This window comes from Sus scrofa, chromosome 9 (assembly GCF_054392235.1).
Source record: "Sus scrofa isolate SSC_HxYL_T2T_F1_AM1 chromosome 9, Sscrofa_HxYL_maternal_Yorkshire_Landrace_v2.0, whole genome shotgun sequence".
NCBI classification, from domain to species: Eukaryota; Metazoa; Chordata; class Mammalia; order Artiodactyla; family Suidae; genus Sus; species Sus scrofa.
This window is the reverse complement of record NC_139391.1, coordinates 98566042-98579415: the sequence shown is the minus strand read 5'-3', so window position 1 is coordinate 98579415 and position 13374 is coordinate 98566042. Positions and strand designations below refer to the sequence as shown.

At 40.0% G+C, this 13374-nt stretch overlaps 1 protein-coding gene across 8 annotated transcripts in view; it reads right to left on the bottom strand.

The window, feature by feature from the left end:
* ELAPOR2 (endosome-lysosome associated apoptosis and autophagy regulator family member 2) overlaps positions 1 to 13374 on the bottom strand; it is a 221335-nt gene that overhangs the window by 57897 nt on the left and 150064 nt on the right. For 7 of the 8 annotated variants that reach the window (XR_014815973.1, XR_014815970.1, XR_014815971.1 and 4 more), the window contains 4 exons: positions 13088 to 13174; positions 10235 to 10340; positions 8782 to 8934; positions 8081 to 8169 (listed from right to left, as the gene is read on the bottom strand). The exons of the other annotated variant lie outside the window; for it this stretch is intronic. Coding sequence is in view for 3 of the 7 variants with exons in the window: in XM_084977241.1 (XP_084833367.1) it covers positions 8081 to 8169; positions 8782 to 8934; positions 10235 to 10340; positions 13088 to 13174 (435 nt within the window). In the remaining 4 variants the exon portion in view is untranslated. The remainder of the gene's footprint in view (positions 1 to 8080; positions 8170 to 8781; positions 8935 to 10234; positions 10341 to 13087; positions 13175 to 13374) is intronic. 8 annotated transcript variants of the gene reach the window in all.

The window sequence follows — 13374 nt, the reverse complement described above, 5'->3', positions numbered from 1 at the left end:
CCATCTGCCTCTCTTGCCATCTGTAAAACGACGGCTGTTCCTGCTGGAGTTTCCTAAATAGCTGAAAAAACAAATTAGATCCTGTATCGGTAAGGGGCTCTCAACTTCTCTGAGAAAGGCAATATAAAATTCAGAGCATCTAAGCAAATGAAACATCATTACATTTGAGGGACTGTCTTTTTTAAATTCTAGCTTAACAAGTATAGAAAACAAATTTCCAAAGATAGTCAATTCACAAATCTGCTGGTTAAATTTGACATTAATTAAAATTGCAATGAGTTATATGCGAGCTACTTTATGGGTGGGAAGAGCTGGTGCAGTGCTGAGGCTACACTGTGGTAAAAGCTCACCCTGGGAGCACAGTACAATCTACTCACTGCTTTGGGAGCTCAATTATACTACACAGATGTTTATAAGTGAGGAAACTTCAGATCAGAGACGTTAAACTTGGCCCAAAGTCACACACAGCTAGTAAATGATAACATAGCACTGGGCAAAGAGAGTCAGTTTGGTGAGGGTAAAAATTATAAAATATGCAAATATATTTTCAACTGATGAGTTTCAATCCAAGCACAGTACATGTTTAAAAATTAGAAAATGTGCACCACCTTTCAACATTCAAACATTTGGAAGACAAATTTCAAATGCTCTCTAGTAAAAGTTTTGTTTGCAAAGCCCTTTGCTTCACATGGCAGACTGATTCTGTGCCTCTCTTTCTGATGGAGACAGATGCTGTCAAGTTCGGCTGACTGGAGAAAGCTAATAATTAATATTAATGATAATTAGCACCAGATGGCTCACAGTGCAGGTGAAAAAACAACAATCAACTCATTCTTCGGCAAATTGAGATAAAATTATGAAATGCTTTATGAAACCATAACCTGACTGGAGTAAAACTTAATGGACTGCCATTAAGATTACATAAGACTGGAGTTCCCATCATGGCGCAGTAGTTAATGAATCTGATTAGGAACCATGAGGTTGAGGGTTCGATCCCTGGCCTTGCTCAGTGGGTTAACGATCTGGCGTTGCCGTTAGCTGTGGTGTAGGTTGCAGACGGGGCTTAGATCCCAGGTTGCTGTGGCTCTGGCGTAGGCCAGCAGCTACAGCTCCAATTCGACCCCTAGCCTAGGAACCTCCATATGCCACGGGAGCGGCCCAAGAAATGGCAAAAAGACAAAAAAAAAAAAAAAAAAAAAGATTACATAAGAGTTATGGTCTCCAAGTATATTCATATTAAGCAGGAGTAAAATTAAAGGGAATACATTGTAGGTATCAATGGCAAGGTGGTTTTCAGATAAAAAATAAAATTCAAGGAGCTCCTGCTGTGGCAAAGCAGGTTAAGGATCCAGCATTGTCTCTGTGGCAGCTCTGGTCACTGCTAGGGCCAGGGGTTGTAATCACAGCCCTTCGAGGTGGGTTAAGGATCTGGCATCACTGGCTCAGATTTAATTCCTGGCCTGGGAACTTCCATATGCCACAAGTGTGGCCAAAATAAAATAAAATAAAATAAAATTCAAACACTAAAATTTAGACAAAGTTTGATACTGGTTTTGTCCATGGTTGCCAGCGCTCTCCCTTCAAAAGTCACTAAGAATTTGTTGATGCCTGAGCTCATCTAAAGTAAATCACATCTGCTTTAAACGGGTTTACTGACCGCCACTCCAACCTAACAGTCCTGTGCATCGTAACGTTCTAACTCGGATGTTCCCAGACAGGCAGTCTAATGCTTGCATCTTAGCCTCTCCCAAACCTTGATCTTCTTCAGTTGCCAGTCTCTGGGGCACTCGTCATGTGTCTCTCTCAGAACTACCACACCATTCTGCCAAGTTCTGTTAGACCCTCCCACCCCCAGCCTCTTCAAAGTCATGCTGAACATCTGCTCTGAGTGTGCCTTCAGCCCACCCATCTATGTATTAGCATTCACTTGGATGCCTTTCCTCTGAAGCCTCTGCTCTTTTCTGTTTTCCCTTGTGGTTACTTCCCTGTCCTTTTTCTAAATGCTTAAAAGCCTGGGTCCTCTTCCTCCATTATGTTGAAGACACTATGGGGATTTAATGTTGAACTGGAGGTTCTACCTGGGGCATTAGGCAAGAAAATGTTCTAAAATCAGACATACTAGGGGAGTTCTCATCATGGCTCAGCGATTAATGGATATAACTAGGATCCATAAGGATGCGGGTTCGAGCCCTGGCCTTGCTCAGTGGGTTAACCATCAGGCATTACCATGAGCTGTGGTGTAGGTCACAGACGCAGCTTGGATCCCATGTTGCTATGGCTGTGTCTGTGTCGTAGGCTGGCAGCTGTAGCTCCAACTGGACCCCTAGCCTGGAAACCCCCATACGCCGCAGGTACGGCCCTAAAATAGCAAAAATAAATAAAATAAAATAAGACATACTAAAAAAACACAGAATCGACACTTCAAATGGATGAGCTGTATGGTATGAGAATTAGATCTCAGTAATACTTTTTTTTAAGAAAAGATTTTAATGAAGACTATCATGAATTTTTATTTTCAACAAAATCAGAAATCCCTGGTCACTGAGAAATGCCATGTTTTTCTTTCCCATCATTCTAATTAAAAAACAGGCTCCAAGTAAATTCGACTTGTTTAAATCACAGAGGAAGGCAGATCTAAAACTCATAACCCTTTATACCATATTTCTTTTAATGTCCCCTACATCTTACTTCTGCAATATAATTTAGAAGTACTGTGTTACAGACATTCAGCATTTAGAGTAACTTGTAATGCTGAAGTTAATTAAAGGGCAAAAAAAAGTACTAGACCGGAGTTCCCATCGTGGCTCAGTGGTTAATGAATCTGATTAGGAACCATGAGGTTGCGGGTTTGATCCCTCGCCTCGCTCAGGGGGTTAAGCATCTGGCATTGCTGTGAGCTGTGGTGTAGGTCACAGACGCAGCTGGGATCCCACATTGCTGTGGCTGTGGCGTAGGCCGGCGGCTACAGCTCCGATTAGACCCCTAGCTTGGGAACCTCCATATGCCGTGGAAGCAGCCCAAGAAATGGCAAAAAGACAAAAAAAAAAAGTACTAGACCATCTGATACCAAAACTCTGGCAAACTCTCTATGAATCCTCAACTTCCTAGACTCTGAGATAAAGAAGTTCGATGGTTGGATGTCTCCTCTCCAGAAGGCTCCTTCAAAAACACACTTCCCCACTGGGCACGCTCCTAGCCTTGGCAGGAACTTTCCTATTTGACAAAACATGCCATTCCAGAACTGGGCAGCTCTAGTTGTTAGGACATCATTCCACACAACTGGAATTTATATTCTCTACATTTGCCTGAATAACCCAAATTTTGCCTTCTGTGATATCACAGAAAGCAGTATTTTTCTAAGACTTCCCTTCAAATACTTATGCTTACTATTCAGGAAATTCTGATTAATACCTACTATGTGTAGAGGAAAGCCTTGTAGGAAATTTAAATATTAGTAAGACAAATTGTTTGCTCTGGAGGAGGTTATAGTCTAACAGTAATAAGACAGGTTAACAAACTGCTAAATACCAAAAGGAAATACATGAAGAAGATACAAAATCATCAGATTTGAAAACATGACTCAACCAAGGCTGATCAGTCTTTTCTGAAACTTTGGTCAGCCCTCCTGTGATCCAAAACTGTGAGGATGACAGGGCTTGCTTGGAGATGTCCGTGGCTACCTGGCACCTCTGTAAAGAAGCTACATGAGAAGGAAATCAAACTGAACCAAGCATATAGTGAGAAGAACAAGAGAAAGAATTCATAAAGGTGTTTGCTCTATAATGACTTCGCAGTCACGTGAGTCAAGAGACTCCTGACCAGCCTGTCACCGTCCCAGTTAACCCATTAACATAAATTTATAATTATCCCCAAGTGCAGAAGCAAAACTGACACCTTTGCCACCATTACAAGGAAACATGTATCACATCCCATGGCAGGTGACACTTTTATCCTGTGATAAAACAGACCAAAAAAAGTTATGGGTACCCAAGATAAGTAAATCCCTAAGCCTTTTCTCTAAGTTGCTGACTCCTTTACAAAACAAATCTTATCCTGCTGACTTCTGCATGCAGATATGAGACAACCTTTGTTGATGTGATGAACAAGTGAGAGACTTGTTTTTCAAACATGAATAGCTTGAATGAAAATCCAATTTGCAATTTTTACATTCTTGGAAGGTTTTTTTCCCCCCATTAAATATCTGCTCCATTTTTTTAATTTGGTGAGCTGGCTTCTCTTAGAAATCTTTTTCGGGGGAGTTCCCTGGTGGTTCAGCAGGTTAAGGATCCAGCGCTGTCAATGCTGTGGTTCCAGTTGCTGTTATTGTGGTGCAGGTTTGACCCCTGGCCCAGGAACTTCCACACACATGCTACAGACACAGGCAAAAAAAAAAAAGAAAAAAAAGAAAAAAGAAAAGAAAAAAAAAAGAAATCTTTTTGGCAACTTACTGTTTTTTCTAAATACTTTTACTTCTGAGACTTTCTTTGACACAAATAAATTCTGATTTTACTAATTTGAGTTCACTGTTGAAAGGGAAACACACTGAAGTCTTTCAGACCCAGGTTGATTGATTTATAATTTGATACACTTAACCCTAAAATCTTCCTGCAAGCTGAGAACTTTTCAATAAAATGATGAAAATAAGTCATCTGAACACATATTCTTCTTGGTATGAGTTAGGATATGTGTAAATACTTTGTTATATTTATATTCCTATGGTAAATACATGATGCCAACTACACTCCTAGTTAATATCAATTATACTCCTAGTTAATATCAACCACACTTCTAGTTGATACCCGTTTATAAAATCCAATGTTTTACATGTAGTTCTTTAGTTAGCCTTATCTCCACTTAACCAAATCATCTGTCCACAATTTTGTCTTACCCATAAAATTATGAGGTGCCACTGAATATCTTGCTAATATTAAAAGATGCCCCCTCTTGAAGAACGCTTGCCCACTATCACTGGTCAACATTCTTCTGGGCTCCAATCTAAAGCTCTGAATCTTGTATGGAGTTTGTACATATGGGTTACCTCACTCGACATATGTAAAATGTAAGCTCTAAGCAACCTTTAGAAAACAAAACATACATAAAATAATTAACTCACTACTACAAAAGCATGCCTATTCGGCACTAGCCTGTGCCATTAGTTGCATCTCCTGCAACTCCCTCCTCACGCTCCCACATTCCTGTCGCACTCAGGCTCCCTCCCCCCTCAAGTCCTCACCATCCTGTTCTTTCCTCCAGAAATGCTCTCCCCACCCCCATGCCCTTGCCCAGGTTTGATACAGCTCTAAAGTCTTCCCAGGCTTGGTCGGATCTTCAAAACACTCAGACTTCCCGGCTATAGCACTCATCACAATAGGAAATAGTAAATCATTTTCTTTGACAGACTGTCTCTTCCTCTCAAGTCTAGACCAGTAATTCTCAAATAGCTGAGATACTGGACCAGAGGAATCAGAATTACCTGGGAACTTCTTGGAAATGTACATTCTCAGGATCTGCCCCAGATCTACTGAAACAGGAACTCTGGGACAGGAATCTACCGCCAATGATGCACAATCATTGATCTACAGTCTACAGAGACACAGACCTTCTCCTGCCTGACCGTACTTAGCTCTGCTCTCAGCACGCTGTATATAACCAGTAAGGATTCATGGAATAAAGGAGTGAATGAGTAGGCATTCCACATTCTTCATGATGTGAATGAGAGTCTCTTAATCAGAATGAGGATGGTTCAAGGTACCAATTAATTTTTTCCTTAAAACTGCCCCCTATAGGCAGGAAGCAATCAAATAACTTAGCTTCAAAAATGCAAACATTTCTGTATCATATCGATTACAATGTTCAAAGTCCATATACTTCAAGAGTCACTTCCCTTGATGATCCTCTCCCTGTAAGAGGGAAATAAGATCACGGAGAGTACAACAGGACGGAGCCAAAACACAGTCTCTGAACGACCTGGGAAACATCACCTAGCCACCAGCAAATCACCAAGCTACTCCAAGCAAGAATAAGTGATCTTTTCAAAGATGAAATCAGAACAAATGAAAATGTTGGAACAAACAAAAATAGAAAAATTCAAATTCCTATGTATAAGTTATACTTCTTCACTATCTCTTGTTATTTAATTAAGTTCCCATTGCTTTCTGTTCATCTCTGAAGCTGGAAGTTACTTACTTTCTTTTGAAGTAAGTCTGAAATCAGGTTTTAAAGAATCACTGAGTTTACAGAGTGCTGGTACCCTCTTTTGTTCTATACCAAGAACAAGTTCAGAGTTCACCCAGACAAGAGAAAAACATAATTTGTGTGAATGTGTGTACATTACATGCCTATAGGTGGGTATATGTGCACATATGTGCGTGTACATGCATATTCTATCATTAATTTATGGCTTTACTTCTTTAGGCCCAGGTCAATTAGATTTTGTCATTCTATTCATTGATGTAATAAACCACTCACTGACATGATAAAAACATGACTTTTCAACATGTTCATTATAGCAAAAATGAGACTTATTTGTATATTAGATCTCATTCACTTAAGCTTCAGTAAGGCTGAGATAATGATTATTACATAGAATAAACTAAGTTTAATTTGCCTTATTTATTAGGAAGTCAAGTTTAGCTAAGAAAAGTTTAGCTTAAGAAACATTATTTCACTTACTTTCATTCTACCTTAATGGTTCTCTATACATACTTTCTAAACAGAAATAGCCCTTATTTGGCTATTAGAGTAGAGCCATCAACTTCTTACTTCATAACTGCTAGTCAGTTAAAAGCTATTAGAGTAACTGTTCTTATTAATAGATATACTTCTGATCATTGATATTTTCCACTAATTTAAACTGGCTTTCCTTTGATTTATTCTGAGTTAGTAAGTACTTGCTCTACTGTGAATACTAGAATATACTTGGTCTTAAGTACTCAAAACTAAAAATCCCCCCCCCCAAAAAAATTTAAAGACTAAGGGTAGGATTGATGATCATGTAAATATAAAAATTATAGATTAGAATGTAAGGACACAAAATTAAGAAAAGAAAGTAATACTGAGATCTATGTGTATTTCTCAAATCTGGTCAAGAAATCAAATACCATTGTTTCAAAGATGCAGTATATACAAAGAATGCTTCATCAAAGCCACTTTAGTCATGCTTGCTCTTACTGACAGAGGCTAGGAGGGCTAACTCTTTAATTAAGACAATGGTAGGTCAACTGTAGAGTTCATGTTGCATTTTTCCTCTGGCTAAGTGCCCTTTATATGGTAATTACTTTGCATTTTCTAAATGCAATTACACAGCAATCTGCCATAACTGAATCAGCCTATGGCTGCATAGCTTTTACTGACCAAACCTACTGAGTAAACAAATAATTAAAAAGAAGTTACATGCTATTTCTATCCCGTGAATCACTGTACATATGTTAATAAGGCTGTGCTTCTCTTGATATTATTACTTCTGAAAAAATATGTATGTAAATGTTAAAAACAGCAGTAATTTATTGAGTACTCACTATATGCCAGGCACTCAGCTAGGAACCTTAAATTCAGTATCTCGTGTATTCTCATGGTAGCCTTATGAAGTAGGTCCTGATATAACCTCATTTTACAGATGGAAAAACTGAGACTGAGAGCAAATAACTTGCCCACAGCACTAATACACAGTAGATGTGAACATCAAAGCCAGGAAGACAGGCTTCGGGGCTTAAATTCTTCAATTTCTTCTGTGCTGTGGAATGAATAGTCAACGGAGAACTGTGTACAGCACAGGGAAATCTACTCAATGTTGTGTGATAACCTATAAGGGAATGGATGTGTGTATATATATATATATATATATATATATATATATATATATATATATATAGCTGAGTCACTTGGCTGTACATCAGAAATTAACGCAACATGGTAAATCAACTATATGTCAATAAAATCTTTAAAAATTTCCTCTGTGCTACCTACACACATGTACTATAAATCTGCTCATCTAGCTCTCTCATGCATAAATTCAAGTCTGCTTAAATAGGGAAGAGGGGTGGAACAATGTGGGATGGAGATGACTGAACATGGCCTGTACCTTTCCTTCTTCATCACATGGAGTGTGGATCTGGAAATAGTCTTTCATGGTACAGGGAGGGCGCTCTGTACATTCGCTGGATCCCTCTTCTGCAACACAACGCATTTCAGAAATGAGTCATTTACTCTGTGACTCGAAAAACAGGCAAAAAAGAAAACCAAAAAATAAAAAAGCAGACAGATGAAAAGCAAAAATAACCTCACCAAAAGAGTTTAGATAGAACTAGCGTAGGCCTAAAGAAAGGAAAAGCCCGCATTCATATTTTTCCTACAGCAATAAATATTTCCATGATACCCAAGGAGCAGGTAATAGTTTTTCCAAGAGAATATTAGATTTCTTCCACTATCAGTGAACACTGTAAGTTTGGAACAACTTAAAAGTCTCTAAGTACATCTCCATGCCAACGAATCATCTGAAAGTAAAATACGACCTTTTTTAGATGAATATAAACATATCCAAAACAGTTACCTCTGGGGTGTGGAACAGAAAACATTACAGACCAAGGGAAAAGCCCTGAAGAAAGGGGTAATAAGAGGTTTGATTTTGATCCATTCAGTACTGATGCACTTCAGCACTTTTATTTTGGGCCCACTGTTTCCATCACATTTTATGTGTGACTTCTGGCTTATGACTCTATACTCTCCACCAACATAAATTTTGAAAGAAAAGAACAAAGAGTATAAACTGGATACCTGTCTTACCTGAAAACTGGGAGTCCTCATCACACTTGATGCATTCTTTGGCTCCTTTCTCAGAATAGGTGTTTCTGGGACAAACCTGGCAGATGAAGGAACCTGGTTTGTCACTGAAGGTACCTGGCTTGCACGGAAAGCATTCTGAGGTGTACGCCACCCCTGTGTGATAACAAAAAACAGAGCATGGGAGAGAGGACCCAAGAGCAACAAGCACATCAGTACATTTCTGCTGCCTCTACCACAAGTGTGAGAGAAATATGAACAGTAAGCTTAGCCCAGGTCTTTGATGTTCCATTAACTCAACACCAAAAAGGCATTTACTCTGTGCAAGAACTGGGATGGATACCAGATGAAACACAGTAAGTAGAGCAAAAACTTCAACAAGAGATTCAGATCTGCTCAAGGTATACAGTCTGTGTATAAACTCATCTGTCAAAAGACAGCTCCACTAGTCAGAAGTGGGATAAACGCTAAGGTCCCCTACAATTTCCTACCAGTGTCTCATCTTTGTGGCAACCTGATCCCTTTTTCTCCACGGCTCCCTATGTCACAGACAAGACTTGAGGGACCCTAGGAAATGCTCAACTTTTCTTCTGCTTTGTAATTCCAGCCTTGGCCAGAAGATGTCCCTACACTAATGAGTTAGCATCACAGGAACAAATACACAGAGAACATATTAAAATGTAAGCCAAGCTTTAATAAAGGAGAATCATTACTTTAATTAAAAGTAGCCCTAAATGAGAATGAGCCATGCCAGGGTTTTCTGGCCACTCTCCTGAGCCAGAAGGGCCCAGCCGGTTAGAGAGGCAGAAGGTATAGGAGACAGGCTGAAAGATGTTTATTTCACTGTTATGTTTATGGAAACAGCAGTGACCAGGGAAAGCACTATGCCTGACACAACAGAGATTTCTCGAGCAAATAATAAGCTCTTATAGATTATTTTTATTTAAGGACACCTCCAACTGTCATTATGTTTACTTTTTCATATAGTTTAAGGATAGGGAAAAAACCCAATCAACTTGCCAGGAATAAAACCAGCATCTTTAGACCCAGATGACACTGAACATATTAATTTCTGTCTCACATACCACTGAACCAGTGAAACCAACAATGTAATCTAGATGTTAACTATATTTTTTTCTTTTTTTTCTTTTTATTTTTTTTGGTTTTTAGGGCCGTACTCGCGGCATATGGAAGTTCTCAGGCTAGGGGTCTAAACTGGAGCTATAGCTGCCAGCCTATACCACAGCCACAGTATCGCGGGATCCAAGCCACTTCTGTGAGCTACACCACAGCTCACCACAACACCAGATCTTTAACCCACTGAGGGAGGCCAGGGATTGAACCTGCATCTTCATGGATACTAGTCAAATTCGTTTCTGCTGCACCACACCAGGAACTCTGTTAACTAACGATAAAATGTGACAGGTGACTACTAAAGCAGACTGCTGTGAAATACCTTCAATTGTGATATTTTTTACCAGCACTGGCTTGACTGCTTTAGAACCCATAAGGATGCCTGTAGTTCTCCAGTACAGTATGTTTGTGCCTGATTTCAACATTACCTGTAAAGAGAAACACAAGATGCTCAAGGTCAGATAAACCATGCTACTTCCAACCATACCTAAAAGGAAATCCCTTACACAGTTTTCAATGCATTATAATGAAATACCATTATTTGGAACCCACATCTACTGTTTGGTTTTTTGGGGGGTTTGGGGGGTTTTTTTGTTTTTTTGCTTTTTAGGGCCATACGTGCAGCATATGGAAGTTCCCAGGCTAGGGGTCAAATCGGAGCTACAGTTGCTGGCCTATGCCACAGCCATAGTAACATGGGATCAAGCCATGTCTGTGACCTATACCACAGCTCACGGCAATGCCGGATCCTTAACCCACTGAGAAAGGCCAGGGATTGAACCTGTGTCCTCATGGTTACTTGTCAGATTCGTTAACAACTGAGCCACGAAAGGAACTCCTATATCTACTGTTAACTGAGAACTAACTTCTGCTTAAATTCACATTTTCTTGAAAAATAGTTTCCAACCCCAAAAACATAGTAATGAAGAAGGAAAAAAATTCTTCAAGCCTGATCAAAAAAAAAATAAAATGATTTTCAAACCATTTGTATCAAGTCTTGGTTTGTATTTAAAAGGGACTCATTTGGAGTTCCCATCATGGCACAGCAGAAACGAATCCAACTAGGAACCATGAGGTTGTGGGTTTGATCCCTGTCCTCACTCAGGGGGTTAAGGATCCAGCGTTGCCGTGAGCTGTGGTGTAGGTTGCAGACATGGCTCGGATCTGGCGTTGCTGTGGCTCTGGTGTAGGTCAGCAGCTGTAGCTCTGATTTAGACCCCTAGCCTGGGAACCTCCATATGCCACAGGTGCAGCCCTAAAAAAAAAAAAAAAAAAAAAAAAAAAAAAGGACTCATTTTAGAGACTCAAAGACACTTATTCCAGTTACATATTTATTGGCTGCCACTACTCATAAATAGATCTTTGGGCTCAGAAAAACAAAAAGGCAACAGAATGAGTTCGCTTCCTCTTAAAATTTTTTTATTTTTATTTTTTTAATTACTAAATGAATTTTATTACATTTATAGGTGTACAACAATCATCACAACCAACACTACATCAGCAACAAAAATAGGACTGCTCTTACAGAATTACCTGATTTAATTCTACAACTCCACACCTTAAATACTTCTAAGTCTAACACTCCCTTCCTTTACCACCAGAACAGTTTCATATTTATAAATCGAACGATTTTGACGATAAATTTCATGTTGATTCAGTCAAGGAAACTAATGCTAAGGGTGCCTGCTTTCTTGCTAGCCGCCCTTACTGTTCTGTGCAGTCTCCAGCTGGCCAAATTCAAGCAGTATGAAATTAAATCATATCCTACCACTTTACCCTGCCAGACACTCACAGGAGTAGTGCACTAAGTGCTTGCCTCTAGTGTTAAGTCTTTACAAGTAAATAAAGGACATTTGTTGCCTCGGGTTACTGGTACCTTAAAAGCCCAGCACACTGAATGCTTAGGTGAATGGATCTTTAGTGGTACGAATACCACTCCCAGGCATACAGATCAAAACATTTCTCTGAGAGCGTATATTACATTAATCACTCAAGGATAAGGTATCTGCTACAACACAAAGGCAAGGATGGGTAGTCACTAATTGAAACAGAGTTCAGTCTGCAGGCACCACACCAGGCCCTCCCCAGGTGTCATCTCATTTACCTCTGCATGACTGGTCTTGTTTCTCACATGAACTATCAGACTCAAAGAGAGAAAGCCCACTGCCTTAAGAAACACAACTAATTGGAGTTCCCGTAGTGGCGCAGTGGTTAATGAATCCGACTAGGAACCATGAGGTTGTGGGTTCGATCCCTGCCCTTGCTCAGTGGGTTAAGGATCCGGCGTTGCCATGAGCTGTGGTGTAGGTTGCAGACGCGGCTCAGATCCCACGTTGCTGTGGCTCTGGCGTAGGCTGGTGGCTACAGCTCCGATTAGACCCCTAGCCTAGGTACCTCCATATGCCGCGGGAGTGGCCCAAGAAATGGCAAAAAGAAAAAAAAAAAAAAACAAAAACAAAAACTACTCTACAGCAGAGTTATATTTTAAATCCATGTCTCACTCCAAAGGGAAAGGGTCTCAAACAGTAGCAGACTCAGAGGCTGTGCTACCTGATAATTCCCTTCAAGCACTGAGAGCTGTCCTTAGAGAAAGAGGTAATTACTTTATGAGACACAACCAGAAAGGACAGTGTTTTGAGCAACAGGTGGTATATAGATAGAAGGTAGATTTTAGCTCCAGACACAGATGAATTTTGTAACATGCAGAGCTGTCCAACAATGGAGTCAGCACAGCCCCAACAAGACAAGCTTGAAAGTCACTTGCTGGGGAGACTGCAGAGGAAGCCGGATGAAAGGAAACCAAGGACCCTTCCAAGGCCAAGAGTCCCTGATGGCTCTTGCCTAGGGATGGGGACATCTGTAAACTTATATACTCAGAGGTACGTATGTTAGCTTTGAATGGACTTATTTCTTGTTAATGCCTCTTCGAAAGGCTGGAGAGTGAGGGTGAAGAGAGGGGAGAGGAACCAAAAGAAAAACAGAAAGGCAGGAAAACAATACAGGAAAGAGCCTGAGTCCATGGAGTTTAGAGGCAATTTCTTCCCTGGCTATAAATATCTAAATTAAGAAAGAATTTGGATTTTTTTTTCCTTAAAACAAACTTCTAAAAAAATGGTTGGGAAAAGGAAGGAGAAAAATGGGGGTGATGGGACAGGAGAAGAACAGAGAGACTTACAGAATGAGAGCCCCATTCTCCATTGTCTGTGAGTTTTACCCACTTGTCAGCGGTGGTGTCCATCTCCTGGCACTGATCATTTTGAATCTGTGAAGTAAACACAAGGGCCCCAGTAAAGCTTCTTGAATGATGGCTTTAATTAAATTTGTTATTCAGCACTGGACAGACTGCCATAGCTTTTTTCGATGCGTACCCCAACAATGGTCATGAGTAATTCTCAACAAGTAAACACACCAAGACCTCCAGAGCCTAAGTGACAATGGCATATGAGTGAGTAGTTCTAAGTA